The sequence below is a fragment of the Artemia franciscana genome, chromosome 1 (genome assembly GCF_032884065.1).
Source record: "Artemia franciscana chromosome 1, ASM3288406v1, whole genome shotgun sequence".
NCBI lineage: Eukaryota > Metazoa > Arthropoda > Branchiopoda > Anostraca > Artemiidae > Artemia > Artemia franciscana.
In genome coordinates, this window is record NC_088863.1 from 33,111,517 (window position 1) to 33,128,458 (window position 16,942).

General features: G+C 35.0%; 1 protein-coding gene across 2 annotated transcripts in view; it reads right to left on the reverse strand.

Annotated features, from left to right (window-relative positions):
• Positions 1 to 16,942, reverse strand: part of LOC136028874 (E3 ubiquitin-protein ligase TRIM9-like) — a 162,156-nt gene that overhangs the window by 98,421 nt on the left and 46,793 nt on the right. For both annotated transcript variants that reach the window (XM_065706821.1, XM_065706831.1), the window contains exons 3-4: positions 15,856 to 15,972; positions 13,762 to 13,878 (exon numbers count right to left, since the gene is read on the reverse strand). In XM_065706821.1, the coding sequence (XP_065562893.1) occupies positions 13,762 to 13,878; positions 15,856 to 15,972 (234 nt within the window). The remainder of the gene's footprint in view (positions 1 to 13,761; positions 13,879 to 15,855; positions 15,973 to 16,942) is intronic.

Consider the following 16,942-nt stretch of genomic DNA (forward strand, 5'->3'; position numbering starts at 1 on the left):
AAGAGCTAAGGAAAACAGTTGAAGAAAAGGAACTTCTATCACTTCAACTACTGGAAGAAAAAAAAGAGGCTGCCGAAAAGGAGAAAAGCTCAAATGAGTCGTGTAATAGGCTCAAAGAAGATCTAAGGAAAACAGTTGACGAAAAAGAACTTTTATCACTTCAACTAATAGAAGAAAAAAAAGAGGCAGTACAAAAGGAGAAAAGCTTAAAAGAGTTGTGTAATAGGCTCAAAGAAAAGCTAACGAAGTCAGTTAACTTATCATTCCAACTAGCGCAAGAAAAAAAAGTGGCTCTAGAAAAGGAGAAAAACTTCAAAGAGTTGTATGATAAGCTCAACGAAGAGCTAAGAAATTCTGCTAAGCGCCACTCGGATGTAGTTTTTCAGCTTGAAAATGAAATTCTGATTTTGAACGACAGAGTTGAAGAAATATCCCGTCTTAACAGGAGTAAGCCGTATTTTAATACAAGCAGAGGAAGTAGTCACGGGAAAGATCTAGGAAGAAAAATTGAGAAGGAGAAGCAGAAAATCCCAGCAGACGAGTTAAACAAAGATAAGTATAACTTGGAGCATACACCAACAAGAAGCAGCTATAATGAATATAAACAAAGAGGAAACCTGTGCAACACGGGTAGAGGGAGAAATACCTTTAATAGGAGTAGAGGAGGAGGATAGCGTCAACATGAAAAATTGTATACCAATCTTCTTAATAATTCTAGCATATTTGAAGGAAAGCCTTATTATTCTGAATATTAAGGATCCAATTTCAAAAGGATCCCAAGAGTATTTAGTTAATTTCCTAGTCTTTATATGAATATATTTTACTACATTATTAAACGGGCCATACTTTATCTATTTTAAAGCCTTTGATTTTTTTTTTTCCTGAGCAGGGTAAGTAGCGTCAATTAAGCTGTGATCTACACTTTCGTTCAGTCTATTCAATCGTAAAAAAATTAATTTCCTCAACTAGGATTTAAAAAACAATTAGCCCATTAAAGAGTTCGTAGTAACAAACTGCTTCAAGGTTCGATGTGTCTCAATACTCTATCGATACTAACCAGATATCGATACTAACCTCTAATCGATACTATCGATACAAAACTCGATCGATAGTAACCAAAACTCTAAAAAACGGAATTTTGATATCAATAGGCATTTCAATTGAATCGGCTCGTTATGTTGATTTCAAATAGATACAAACCATTAGATTACCCATTACGTAACCCATCCAAAGTTACAAGTCTGAAAATATTTGCCGGGTTTTCGAAAAAGAGGGGGAACACCCCCTAAAAGTCAGGGAATCTTAATGAAAATCACATCATTAGATTCAGCGTATCCAAGAAGTCTATTACAGAAGTTTCAAGCTCCTATCCACATAAATATGGAATTTTTCCAGAAGAAATATCAGTGTATTTTTCCAGAAGAAATATCACGGGTGCTTGTTTATTTATTAATAATTCACAGGGTGATGGCATCGAACCAATAATCCTATAATCAAACAGTTCGTGGTAACGAACTGTAGTAAGGAGCGACCCAGCTCAAGAGTAAACGAAACTCTAAAAAACGGAATTTCGATGCTAAAAGATATATCAAAAGAATCGGAGTTTTATGCTGATTTTAAATATATAAGTTTCATCAAATTTAGTCTTTGTCATCAAAAGTTACGAGCTTGAGAAAATTTGCCTTATTTTGGAAAATAGGGGGTAACACCCCCTAAAAGTTATAGGATCTTAACAAAAATCGCACCATCGCATTCAGCGTATCAGAGAACTCTATAGAAAAAATTTCAAGGTCCAATCTACAAAAATATGGAATTTCGTATTTTTTGCCTGAAGACAAATCACGGGTGCGTGTTTATTTGTTTATTAAATAAAAAAAAACAAGTTTTTTTAACTGAAAGTAAGGAGCGACATTAAAACTTAAAACGAACAGAACTTACCCCGTATATGAAAGGGGCTGCTTCTTCTTCAACCCCTTGCTCTTTGCACTAAAGTTTGACTCTTTCTCTCAACTCTACTTTTTAAAACAGTAAAAACTTTAGCGTAAAGAGCAGGGCGTTGAAGAAGGAGCAGCCCCTTTCATATACGGGGTAATTTCTGTTCGTTTTAAGTTTTAATGTCGCTCCTTACTTTCAGTTAAAAAAACTTGTTTTTTTATTTAATAGGCTACTAAGCTCACTGCAACACCAGGCCGCCCGATGCCAATACAGCTACGTGCGCTTCTCCTCCGTTCCAATCTAGTTAGAGCCTCCCTTTTTACAACCTCCCAAGAAGTTCAAATTTATCTTAAATTCTTCATTTTGACCTCCTCCCACCCAACTCCGGGGCAACCTGCTTTTCATTTAGCCTAAGATGGTTGGCCAAAAAGAACGATTTTTAGCAATCTGTCATCTTTTATCCAGAGTATGTTCAAGCCATCTGATCCCGAATCTTTTTTTAGCCCTGGAAAGCGGGAAAGAACCATAACTTTCGTACAGCTCGGTGTTTGAAATAGGGTATGTCAGACGGGTAATCGTTGCGATCCGAAGACAATTCCTGTGGAGAATTTCTGATCAATTTATAACTAATAATTATATATTTCTAAATAAATTGCTAAACGTTGAAGTACCCAATATGATTAGAATACATGTAGAGAAAACGATGATAACAACCATTGTAATACCCCTTCCCAGTTGGCTGAGCCTAGGTCGACCTATTACAGAAAAGCTGTCTAGTGTTAACTGAAATTGCATTTAGTGACCAATGACTTGATACATTGGGTCTCCAATCTATCTAAGGGTTTGTTCGAGACGAAAAAAAAAAACAATTTTTACTCTAATCAAATCATAATTATTGAATCATTATTACTACACTAATTTCGTCAATTCCACAGATTAGACTAATTTTACCTTATTACTACACTATGTCACACAAACATTAGATGGCATTGGTATTTTTTTTATCCACATTAGTGCCAGTTATCCTTTATAATCCACCTTTATAAGTGGTCCATACCCTTAGCTTGTAATATAAAAAGATGAATCTGACAAAGGCTCTCTAAAACAAAACGAAAAAGATAAACATATACGTTTCTAAGAAAACGTTGGTTGTTTTAAAACATAATAAAGATGAAAAGGCTCAGCCCAAGAGTCTCCACTTCTGGCCGTATCGGATAAGAAAACTAATTAGAAGAAATCACCGACTCCGTGATTGAAAATTAGAAATTCTTTCCTAATGAAAAATTCCAAGGTAAAAATATTCCAGATAAATGAAAACAAGAAATCATTCAAAAAAACCAAGTAAAAACAACATTATAAAGAGAAAATCTATATGAAATTGTTTTAAAATAGAAAAAAAGTAACATGCGTTTCACAAGACGACTGCCAGACACTTCGGATATTTCCACCGTTGAAGTGTTTTTATTTTTTGTGACAAAATAAGTGATGCAACGATAGAACACATTTTGCCATAATTTTTTTTTAGATTGGAGTGACCAGACCGGTGAGTGGATGAGTGGGAAAATTACCAATGGATTGACAAAACCTTACATCGGAACAACCTAGAGAGAACTTGGTCCTGCAACTTTCTTTCGCATAAATAAAATTTGTTTTTAAAAACTACAGTCTGCAATTCCAAAGCATAATTTTTTGTTTGGATCTGACTCTCTTTTAACCCTCTTTTTCTAAGGGAAAGAGGGACCCTATGCATTTCCAAAAAAAATCCCAAAGAGAAGTACATTGTCGGCTGAGTTAGAAATTGAAAGCTTGCACTGCCACAAACAGGAACATGACACCTACGCAGAGACAAAAAACAACCTATCCCCCTTAAACAAGATCTAATAGTTAAACAATTGGTACTTTCATGTTATCCCGACCACACTCAAGAAGTGAAGTTAGGTTAATTTTAATATAATATACCAAAAATAATAATCTAGTAACTAAATTATGTAAACTATAGCATAGAATTATGGAAAGCAGGCCGCGCAGAACGCACTATATTAAATACCTAACCTAACCAACTCTATATACTAAATATTTAGTTAAAATATACCTGAATAATAGTTAATCTCACTCATGCTAAGCTAGTTATCTCCGAACACAGGTAGTCGAACTGGTTTTACTCAGATCAAGAATTTGAGTGTGTTCAGGTTAACGCGCAAGAACCAAACAATTAAAAACCTGATTTTGTATATTAGAAGAATATTTTTACCAAACTAAATTGAATCTAAACTTCATTTGAGAAGGAATTGACTAAAAAATAAAAAATTCACAGAAAAAATGGCCCTAGCCTAATATTATCTTATTGCCTACAGTTTCTTTTAGTTTTATTAAATAAAAAAACAAGTTTTTTAAACTGAACGTAAGGAGCGATATTAAAACTTAAAACGAACTGAAAATACTCCGTATTTGACAGGGACTGTTCCCTCCTCAAAGCCCCGCTCTTTAAGCTAAAGTTTGACTCTTTCTCTCAACTCCACTTTTTAAAAAAAAAAAAAAAAAACTTTAGCGTAAAGAGCGGGGCGTTGAGGAGGGAACAGCCCCTGTCATATACGGAGTATTTTCAGTTCGTTTTAAGTTTTAATATCGGTCTTCAGTTTCAGTTTAAAAAACTTGTTTTTTATTTATTTAATTTTTGAACGTTTTTGAATTAATGCATGTTTTGATTTTGGCTCTCCGCACATGAACAACTAAAACGAAATTTGCATATTAATTTATTTTTTTGGCTAAATGGCTTTCTCATAGTTTTGACCGGACGATTTTGTGAAAAAATGACCGGGGGAGGAGGCCTAGTTACCCTCCTAGTTTTTGGTTAGTTAAAAAGGCAACTAGAACTTTTATTTTTTTACGAACATTTTTATTAGTAAAAATATAAAAATATACGTAACTTACGAATTAACTTGCGTATATTCGTATTTTTTTACTACTTATATGAGGGGGTTCGCCCCCTCGTCAATGCCTCGCTCTTTACAGTATAACTTAAATTTTGTCCCAATTTCTTAAGAATTACCTCTGAATCACAAAGGCGGTAGAATAAATAGTTGAAATTACTAAGAATACTTTAGCGCAAAGAGCGAGGTATTAGGGGGAGGTAAACCCCTCATATGCGTAATAATTTCTGTTCGTTTTAAGTTTTAACGCTGCTCCTTACTTTCAGTTAAAAAAACCTTTTTCATATTTATTCTTTCGTTTTTTTAATGCTAGAAAATCCTGCGCCCCATTCATGGAAATTCTCTTCTCCTATGAGAGATTCCTCCATGGAAAGCTCCCACATAACCCCTCCCCCAACCAAAAAAATCCCCTAAAATGTCTGTACACTTCCCAATAACCATAACACTGGTCAAAGTTTGTAGCCTGCAGCCCCTCCTGTGGGGGAGTAAGTCGTCCCTAAAGACATAGATATTAGGTTTTTCGACTATGCTGAATAAAATGGCTATTTCAGAATTTTGATTTGGTGACTTTGGGGAAAAAATGAGCGTGTGTGGGGGCCTAGGTGCCCTCCAATTTTTTTGGTCACTTAAAAAGGGCCCTAGAACTTTTAATTTCTGTCAGAATGAGCCCTTTCATGACATTCTAGGACCACTGGGTTTGATACGATAACCCCTGGAAAAAAAAACAAACAAACAAATAAACACGCATCCGTGATCTGTCATGTGGCAAAAAATGCAGAATTCTACATTTTTGTAGATAGGAGCTTGAAACTTCCTATTTTCTAAAATAAGGCAAATTTTCTCGGGCGTGTAACTTTTGATGGGTAAAACTAAACTTGATAAAACTTATATAATTGAAATCATCAGTAAAATCCGATTCTCTTGATGTAACTATTGGTATCAAAACTTCATTTTTTAGAGTTTCGGTTACTATTGAGCCGGGTCGCTCCTTAGCCTACTACGGTTCGTTACCACGAACTGTTTGACATATTGGCATTTACGGAAACACGTTGACAAATTTGAGCAATAACTGAGGTAAGATTGCCGTGTAAATATCAATTACCTAAAAACAATTACCAAGAACATGAAACGAAGGCTTAACAATAGGTTGCAATGTTAACCAGAGGTTATAAGGGTAATCATAGGTTTTAATTTATAGGGACTAACTACGGTAGGTGCTAAGGGTTAACCGTAGGTTGCAAAATTTGATGGAAAATGCTTGACTTCATGGGTGGTGGAGTTAGTAAAAACCCTTAAATCCCATAAATGAGTTTAAAACAATTCATGAATAATTTTTCCGAGCAGCCATGGAATATGGACATGGTATTTTACGGCACGGTAAATAAATTTTACGCTTAAGTAATAAAATTTTTCTTTTTCTTTTGAAACTAGAAAAAATATCATAACAATGATAAAAAAGACAACTCTATCTCTAAAATCTCTAGCCGATCAAAAAGCATCAATCTTTCACGAGCATAATTGAAAGCTCCATTTTTGATTATTTTGTGCTTAATGCTAGTTAACTTTCGACAGCTTTAAGCCAATTAAGAGAGCTGTCTCAGAATTGAATTCGGCCTTATTAAAACCTAAATCTTTGTTTTGAAGCACAAATCGACAGTTATTGGCACCAACAATAGCGGAGATGAACCCTATCCTATTCCCCTCTCCATGCACAGAAACAAAAATAAATGCTGTCATCCAATTCCAGTATAGTGGAGGAGGGGGGTCATCCCTTATAGCGAATTCTTAGCTCAAATTAGATATCTTCATGTAAATTAAAGTAAGGTGAGAAGTAAATACCCTGTCCCAAAGTTTGATCCTAAGAAACTATCATACAAATTAGAAACCTATTGAAAAAAGTTAAACACTTTCAAGCTCAAGACAAGCCCCCTCCCAAGCCCAGAAAAACACAGATCTGCCCTTAGAAGGAGATGTGTTTATTTGTAATATCACACCTAAGTGTTCGCACACTCAAAGCACGCCTTAAGTTATCACTTAGGGGCAAAATATGCATCCCGATTTATCCCGATAATGCTTTATATAGAGTTTAGGGTTGTTGGCAACCAGGACGAAATTAATTCCCGTCTCTTCAAAAATTCTTGCATGAACTAGCAAATGGTCGACGCAATCAGCTTTTAAGAAGAATCTTTTACGCCTATCCCCCCCCCCTGCAGCCGCAAAGCCCGGGTCAGCTTACCACGATCCCCCCTTCCCTTGAATGACCACGAGTTTATGCTTGGTAAATTTTACATAGATAAAACCAATATAAAAGTAAATTCATTCGATGTTAACATTTTTTTTTCTAATTCTCCATTTTTAGAGATTTACTTACTTGAGACCAGGGTCACTCTTAACATACCCTTCATTGCCGTGAACTGGTTGACTCTGTTAACAGAAAAGAGGACGACGAAAGTTCAGAAGAAAATAATTCAGCATAATTGATTCAGAAGCAAAGAAACTTTCGAAAATTTGAATAGGGATTAACCTAGTTTAAAGTACTTTATAATACTAAGAATTCACCAAAACGGTTGGAAACTTTAGACAATTAGAAGAGACAAGCAATATAACTGAATGTCTCTCATAGCGGATCTTAACTTTCTAATTTTCTTAACAATTCCTTGGAGCTCTTTGTCAAAATCTCTTCTATGGATTATTAACTGATAATATTTTAGGATATTTTGTTCTATTGAATATTCTACAGAAAAATGATGAGGAAAGTCAATTACATATCCCTAGTAAAAGAAATAGCGACAGTTTCGTCACTTAAACTTCCTAGAATTATCTAAATTTTAATAGCTCTTTCTAAATATCCAATCATGATATAGAAAGAGCAAAAAAGCAAATTCTGGTATTGTTGGAATTGATACTCTAATCTCTAGATTATAGTGCTTCTAGATTACAGTTGGGTGGAATTTTGTTTCATTTCACGAATACAGTTCGTATGCAAGATGAACATTTTTAATCATCAGCATAGAGGTCTTACACCGTATATCACTGTTCCCAAATTATAACTACTACTACTACTACTAAAGACTCACCAGAACACCAAGCCGCCTGAGGTCAACACAACTACGCATACTTCTCCTCCATCCCAATCTATTTAAAGCCTCCCTCTTTAGACCCTCCTAGGAAGTTGCCATTTCCTTTAAATCTTTCTTTATGAGATCATCCTACCCCAGACGAGAACGACCAGCTTTCTGTTAACGTAGGCGAGATTCTAGAATATTCTACTACAATCCGATTATCCATTGAATCATAATTGCAGAGGCAAGCGTGCAAGCAGAGGAGGCTTTGCCCCACCTAGTGTTATTATTTACAGTCAATGTTCAAATACGACAGGGCAGGAATCCTTTCGGAATGTTGGAAAAAATCAGCAAATTGACTTGTTTGAACTCCCAAAAGGTGGATGAATTTTCTAGACTTTAATCATAGGAAACAACCGTAATAGGGCTCCAGTAGCTAGTCTTTTGGAATAAACGTTCAAGAACTGAGCGGTAATGATGTTTGTGCAACATATTTGCTTTCAAATAAAATGTGGATCAGATTTTAGAGACAAAAATTTTAGACAGAAAAGTGCTGGATAGGTAGCGCATCTAGGTAGTGCTCGCTAGGTAGTGCTGGGTAGCACCCCCAGTGTGTTAAGAGATTCGTAAACACAAATGACAGCGATGTCGTTTTGAGGCAATATTGTTTGCTAGAAACAGAAACGGGCTGTTCTTATCTCTAGCTGTAACGTTCCGTTAAAATCTAAGGAGCTTATGTATTTCCTACATAGTATTTGAATAAATTCTAATTCACTGTATTAAAAGAGAGGAGATCGAACATTGTTCCCAAAGAATATTTATGCAGTCGGAAATTTGGAAAAGGTTTCTAAAGAAAACTCAGGATAAAATCTCTGGCCTCTTTCTAATTTTAATGCTTTTAAGGATTTAGGAATCAAGGGAACGAAAGGACAGGAACTGGATGCTTTCTAAGGGTTAAATAAAATAGATTTCAAGGGCGTTCAAGATTTTTTTTTTTCGTTGTTCTTTGTATGAATTTACGAGGAAAAGATAAAAAATATGATGTTTGAGGATTCGAGATGGTGTTTGATGGGATTCGAGATGATGTTTGAGGGTTCGAGATGGTAATTCAAATCCGATTGAAATTACTTGCCACACATCTTGTCAGCAATTGGAATTAGTTTCCACACACACACCTTGTCAATTAGGACGTAAAAGAAAAACTTTGATAAAGATAGTTGAATTATCTTTACGTGCATGTGAATTCGTAAAGTAATGATAAAGCCATGTTATACTTGCGCCTGTCAATAAAAGCGGTGAGAATAATAAATTGTTTGCGCTAATAGTTCATTTTCATCTAGCAATTACGCTAGAGAAGCCCATAATTTAAATGGTGAAGATTAGAATTTAGGTTTCTATATTTTTAAGTTAGGCATTCAGTTTTTTTCAACTATTTTCCCTTTCTAGTGTGTCGCTATATTAGTTATCAAATTTAGTATGGGTAATTGAAACTGTGATTCCGAGTATCAATCTAAAAAAAACTGCCTTCAATATTCCACTCTGACTGGTCAATCATAAAAATTACATTCAAAAGATGAACACAGCCCAAACCGTGGAATAATAATTGGAAGTTTTGTTTTTACCAGCAAGTGTAACTACAGTATGACTACTCGGGCCTAAGTCACTTTCAACTTTGGGGAAAGGTGGGCTGTATAACGTTTAGATTTAGCCGGGCTATTACTAGATTTACCTCGTACATTCAAAATAGGATTAAGGTACTTAAGGTCAGAAGCTGTAACTCTTAGACCCAGTTCTTTTTTAACTGAATGTTAGAAAATGTTGCTTTTTGAACCAGTATGCCAAGTTAATCACAACTCGGAAAAATGCTTGCAATCACTGCTGCAAAAGTGACTTAAAGTTTAGGTCATTTATATCAACTTCATCTTAGTATTTCCCTGTAGTTTTAGTGTTGGTTCCTTTATCGTAATTAAATTAAAAAAACAAGTTTTCTTAAACTGAAAGTAAGGAGCAACATCAAAACTTAAAACGAACAGAAATTACTCCGTATATGAAATGGGTTGTCCCCTCCGCAGTCCCTCGCTCTTTACGCTAAAGTTTGACTCTTTGCCACAATTCTACTTTTTAAAACAATTAAAAACTTTAGCGTAAAGAGCGAGGGACTGCGGAGGGGACAACCCATTTCATATACGGAGTAATTTCTGTTCGTTTTAAGTTTTAATGTCGCTCCTTACTTTCAGTTAAAAAAACTAGTTTTTTTTATTTAATTTCTGAACGTTTTTGAATTAATGCATGTTTGATTTTGGCTCTCCGCACATAAATTATTGAAATGAAATTAGTATATTAATTTTTTTTTGGCTAAATGGCTTTCTCTTAGTTTTGATCAGACGATTTTGAGAAATAAGGGGTGGGGAAGGAGGCCTAGCTGCCCTCCAATTCTTCGGTTACTTAAAAAGGCTACTAGAACTTTTAATATTCAACGAACGTTTTTATTAGTAAAAAATATACATAACTTAAGAATTAACTTACGTAACAAACTTTTATATTCTTATATTTTTATTATGTGTACGAGGGGGTTTGTACCCTCGTTAATACCTCGCTCTTTACACTAAATCGTAAGTTTTGTCCCAATTCTTTAAGAATGACCCCTGAATCAAAAAGGCCGTAGAATAAATAGTTGAAATTACTAAAAATATTTTAGCATCAAGAGCGAGGTATCTATCTCCTCCTAAATACCTCGCTCTTTATGCTAAAGTATTTTTAGAACCCCTCATATGCGTAATAATCTCTGTTCGTTTTAAATTTCAATGCTATTCCTTACTTTCATTTGAAAAAACGTTTTCATGTTTATTTTTTCATTGTTTTTTTTTTATAGTAATGCTAGAAAATCCTGCGCCCTTTTCATTGAATTTTTCTTCCCCCGTGACATATTCCTCAAAGGAAAGATCCTCCCACAAAGCCCTCTCCCATCAACCCCACCCCCCAAACCAAAAAATCCCCATGAAAACGTCTGTGCACTTCCCAATAACCATTACTATATGTAAACACTGGTCAAAGTTTGTAACTTGCAGCCCCTCCCTCAGGGATTGTGGGGGAGTAAGTCATTCCCAAAGACAAAGTTATTATGGTTTTCGACTATGTTGAACAAAATGGCTATCTTAAAATTTTAATCTGTTGACTTTTGGAAAAAAATGAGCATGGGAGGGGGCCTATTTGCCCTCCAATTTTTTGGTCACTTAAAAAGGGCACTAGAACTTTTCATTCTAACGGAAATAGAATGAGCCCTCTCGCGACATCCTAGGACCACTTGGTCGATAAGATGACCCCTGGGAAAAAAACAAAAAAAAAACAAACAAATAAATAAACACGCACCCGTGATTTGTCTTCTGGCAAAAAATACAAAATTCCACATTTTTTAGATAGGAGCTTGAAATTTTTGCTATAGAGTTCTCTGATATACCGAATGCGATAGTGTGATTTTCGTTAAGATTCTGTGACTTTAAATGGATGTTTCCCCCTTTTTTCCAAAATAGGGCAAATTTTCTCAGGCTCGTAACTTTTGATGACAAAGACTAAATTAATTGAAACTTAATATTTAGAATCAGCGTAAAAATTCGAATCTTTTGATGTATCTTTTAGCATAAAAATTCCGTTTTTTAGAGTTTCGTTTACTATTGAGCCGGGTCGCCCCTTACTACAGTTCCTTACCACGAAGTGTTTGAAAAGAAAATAATTCGGTATTTCGGGGCTTCTGACATTATTACTCCTTTGCGGAAGTTAGGCTCAAAATTGAAAAAGGACTATATTTTTTCTCTGGGCCCCTTCCACCTCTTAGTTCGTTTATTTTCCCGTTGGTTTTCACCTGTTTTCGCTTTATAGTTGTGTTATCTCTTAGCAGTTCTTTCGTTAGTTGAGTTATGGTTGTGGTATATATGTTTTATCGCTCGTATAGTTGTGTTATTTTCAAATTATACTCCATAATAGAGAGGCTCCGAACACCCAGCATTGTATATTAAGCTCTTAATTTGACATTTTTTTCTAACGTGACCAGATTCGTCCTGCGCCCTTTTCATTGAATTTTTTTCCCCCATGGCATATTTCTCCAAGGAAAGATCCTCCCACATAGCCCCCTCCCTCAACCCTACCCCCAAAACCAAAAAAATCCCCCTGAAAACATCTGTACACTTTCCAATAGCCATTATTATATGTAAACACTGGTTGAAGTTTGTAACTTGCAACCCCTCCCCCAGGGGCTGTGGGGGAGCAAGTCATCCCCAAAAACATAGTTATTATGATTTTCGACTATGCTAAACAAAATGGCTATCTCAAAATTTTGATCCGTTGACTTTGGGAAAAAAATGAGCGTGGGAGGGGGCCTAGATGCCCTCCAATTTTTTTGGTCACTTAAAAAGGGCACTAGAACTTTTCATTTCCGTTAGAATGAGCCCTCTTGCGACATTCTAGGACCACTTGGTCGATACGATGACCCCTGGGGAAAAAAAAAAACAAAAAAAACAAAAAAACAAAAAAACAAATAAACACGCATCCGTGATCTGCCTTCTGGCAGAAAATGCAAAATTCCACATTTTTGTAGATAGGAGCTCGAAACTTCTACAATAGGGTTCTCTGATACGCTGAATCTGATGGTGTGATTTTCGTTAAGATTCTATGACTTTTAGGGGGTGTTTCCCCCTATTTTCTAAAATAACGCAAATTTTCTCAGGCTCGTAACTTTTGATGGGTAAGACTAAACTTGATGAAACTTATATATTTAAAACCAGCATTAAAATGCGATTCTTTTGATATAGCTATTGGTATCAAAATTCCATTTTTTAGAGTTTTGGTTACTATTGAGCCGGGTCGCTCCTTACTACAGTTCGTTACCACGAACTGTTTGATTAAATTAAAAAAAACAAAGAAAACAAGTTTTCTTAAACTGAAAGTAAGGAGCAACATCAAAACTTAAAACGAACAGAAATTATTACTTATTTGGGGGCGGTTGCCCCACCCTCAATACATCGTTCTTTACGCTAACTACCTTTCCCCAGGGGCCATTGGGGGGGAGGTCATGTTATCCCTAACGGCATAGTTACTGAGTTTTTCAACTATGCTGAACAAAATGGTTATCTCAAAAATTTGACCGGAAGACTTTGGGGAGAAAGAAGAGGGTGGAGGTAGTTGCCCTCCAATCTTTTTGTTCACTTAAAAAGGGCACTAAAACGTTTAATTTACGTTCGAATGAGCCCTTTCCCGACATTCTAGGACTATTGGTTCGTTGAGATCATACCTGAAAAAAAAACACATAAAAACCTATTCGTGATCTTTCTTCTAGCAAAAATACAAAATTCCACATTTTTGCACACATGGATCTTGAAACTTCTACAATAGGGTTCTCAGATACGCTGAATTTGATGGTGTGATTTTCATTCACCTTCCATGACTTTTGTTCGAAAAATGGGTAAATTTTCTCAGGCTCGTAGCTTTTTATGCGTAACACTAAAATTAATCTGTCGTATATGTTTGGAATCAGCATAATAATTTGATTTTTTTTTTATATATCTATTGATGTCATAATTCTGTTTTTTAAAGTTTTGGTTGCTATTGAGCCTCGTCGCTCCTTACTTAAAGTTCGTTACCACGAACTGTTCGAAATATTGTCGATAGATTTGTGGGCAAGCGTGATTGTCCATTTAGATTTATGAGTATCAACGGTGTACACGTGTATGTACACCGTTATGTTATGTACATGAGCATGTGCATACGTGTGCAGAAAAAAAATTTGTTCGATTCTACATGAAAAATATTTAATTCTGCTTCTATTTGAAAATTGACCTCACCTGCAGAAATGTTGATGGATCAGTTTCTTTTAAGGCTTCAATACAAAATTGCATAAGTCCTGTAGTCTTTTGGAGCTTTCCTGTACAAGTCGACACTTGCTCTTTGAGTCTACGAACCTGAAAATAAAAAATAGCTAAGGTACATTGACTATTTATTCCCCTGCAAGATTATACTGGTATGCTTAACGTACTTACCATCTAATACTTAAACTCATCAGTAAGCATACATGCCTCCCTTTCCCTTGGTTGCTACTCAGAAATTCAAATAGCTGGAAATATAAAACATTACATAATAAGAATCTATGAATAGAAAGAGGTAAAATTTATTTAATTTTTTTTTTCTCAGCCTGTTTGAATTTTGCATCAAGGTTTTATTCATTTAGAGCCTTAAATGCTTATATTTTGATGTTGTTAGAAACCAAGTTTCAGACAAAACCTACTTCTTTCCACAGTGGATTTTATAAATATAATATTTAGGATGCATTGTCACTTGGAATTTTGAGGTTGCCAATGATACCCCCCAGCGATGGATTTGCCCTCTTTTCCTGCTGAAGACTCGGACAATTTTCTGCTGCACAAACTTTAGAGATGACCAGTTTTTATTTTTATTTTTTTAAGGTCTAGTCCTGCTTTTGACACAAAAAGCATGCTTTGTTGAATAGCTTGCTCTAAGATTCCAATGCTCAGGAGTTTTGAAGCAGGCATTCTCTAAACAACACTTTAAAACAATATATACCTCTTTTCTTCGTAAATCCAAAATATGTAAAAATTGTATGGCTTTGTCAGTGATTTGTAAATTGAAAAAGTTAATAGACGATTATAAAGATTATAGATATTTGTATCTGTTTTCTAAGTCTACAGTACAGATTGTCAGGTTCCTCATTCCGGAAAAATCAAGTATAGTCGACCATTTAACGAGTAAATTGGGCAACAATCGTTGTCCAAACAGATTATTTTTTTTTTCACTGATCATTCACTATTAGACAGCCTTTAGTAAATTCAGAATTTAATGAAATAATCATTGAACTTATAGAAAAAGTAGATAATGATAACGTTATTTTCGATCTGAATATGTAAAACTAGGGATTGTATTGAAGAGACAGTTAACTTTAAACATAACTTTTATTGACAGAATCTTTACAAAAAAGAAGGAACTTGAGTGAAGTGTCGTCTAATTCCAGTATAATGTTTCAAAGGAAACTATTATTTTATAGTTAAAAAAAAAATCTGTCAGAATAGATGCAACAGATATACTTATTTCCAAAAAGAGAACAACTATCATATCCCTTCCACATCCGCCAGTGGTGACGGATTCTCGAGAGAACGAAGACATTAAAATCTTAGACTAAAACAAACAAAACGTACTAATTAGAAAGATGTGTGCACAATCCGATGGTAAATAAATAAACAATTTAATGGGCAATACGCGAATCCGAAAAATGTTTTCATACTTTCCACCAAAACTATTAGTAGAAAGATACGTCAACCAACTAATAATAAGCATCTCTGATGTAACCATACTTCTTTCTACAGTTTTCTATCTAAGTCTTCTTTAGTTTTCTGTCGTTTATTCGGATCTCAAATCTAAGCTATACAAGTTATGGCAAGACCGCCCAATTAATCCTGAATATTTGGCCACACAAGCTAAACAAACTTGTAATGGACGAGATGGGGTGATTCTTCGAGGCATCGAACGACCTTGAAGATAGGTACTTGTTAAAAATATCGACTCCACACAGGAATTTTGATCTCTATGATCTGAGAAAAACCGGTTTGTCTGTCTGCAGTAGACTATAATTAGCTTAGTGTATTGGAAAAACTACGATGTGGGTATGATTTCAATTAAAACATGTAATATATAGAGGGGATTATGTTAGATATTTAATATAATGCGTTCTGGGCGGGTTGCTTTCCAAAATTTGCTTCGGTAGTTTCCATGATTTTGTTTCTAAAGTATTATATTTTTATCTTATTTTGGTATATTTCTTTATGGTTAGCCTAACTTCACTTCTTGGGTGGGGTCGAGATATTTCAAAAGTACCAGAAAATAAATAAAGGAAGCTATCTTTAGGGGATACAATTCATATTCTTTACCTTAGAATCTCTATCTTGCCTGACGAATCCTATTAGCTCCTGTTCCCTTGCCTTCAATGCTTCTATAATGGCTCCAATCTGAATGCTTATGGCGGTTTCTATTTCTTCGCAGCTTGCCTATAAAGATATCCACTATGAATAAGCTTTATATCTAAAGGTTTCGCCGCAGTTAAGTAGGTTTTATTGTACTGATATCGTAGGATAGGAAGGGGTGCATTGAAAACTTTCCAAAGAAGGAAGAAAATGTTTCGCTATTCCATGATCTAAATAAAAAAGAAAGTTACAATCCCAACAATGAGCATACGAAATTTGCTAGAACAAGCGAATTTTAGAAATTAACATATTGCTAATGTGTGATTAAGAATATGTAAGACTTGTTAAGTTTAATTATACCTGTCGAAAGCTAATAGAGTAAGCAAATTTACTGAACGGGTACTATTAAACACAGTAAGCCCAAAATCCTTCTAACGTTATTCTAAGCCCCTCGGTAGGAATATTCAAAATTCGGAGCTATTTGTGTCATGGGTATATACTTGTTGTTTTGCTTCTTTTTTATCAGTGGTTCTAGAATATGCCAAGTATGGTTGGGGGGAGGGGGGTAACTAGCTGCGAGATACTCTATTTTTTGCTGCGGTGCCCATGACGACCAAACCTAGCATCGCATAAAAATTTCGAGGCAATCATTTTGATTCGTGAGCTATAAATGTAAATAATAATAATAATAAAACCCCGTTTCAAAGGACGGTATGGCCCATACACAACCAGGAAAAAGAACCAAAGTACTTGATACTTATAATATAACCTGGTTACTTCTAATTCATCTGATCTCTGGAGTAAAGAAAAGTCCAATGAAACTCTATTCCAAAGCAGTTAACTTTACGTTCCGGAAACACAAAAATGAAACAAATTCTGCCATGGAATAGTTTTATCATCGATCCACTCATCAATGATGATGAGTCGACTTTCATTCATCGATCATGAATGAAAAATACAATATTAGAAACATCTACATAATTATGTGTACGCATACGAAATAAAAAAAAGTTTCATTCTTAAATAAATTCTTGCCCGGATATTTTCAAGAGCA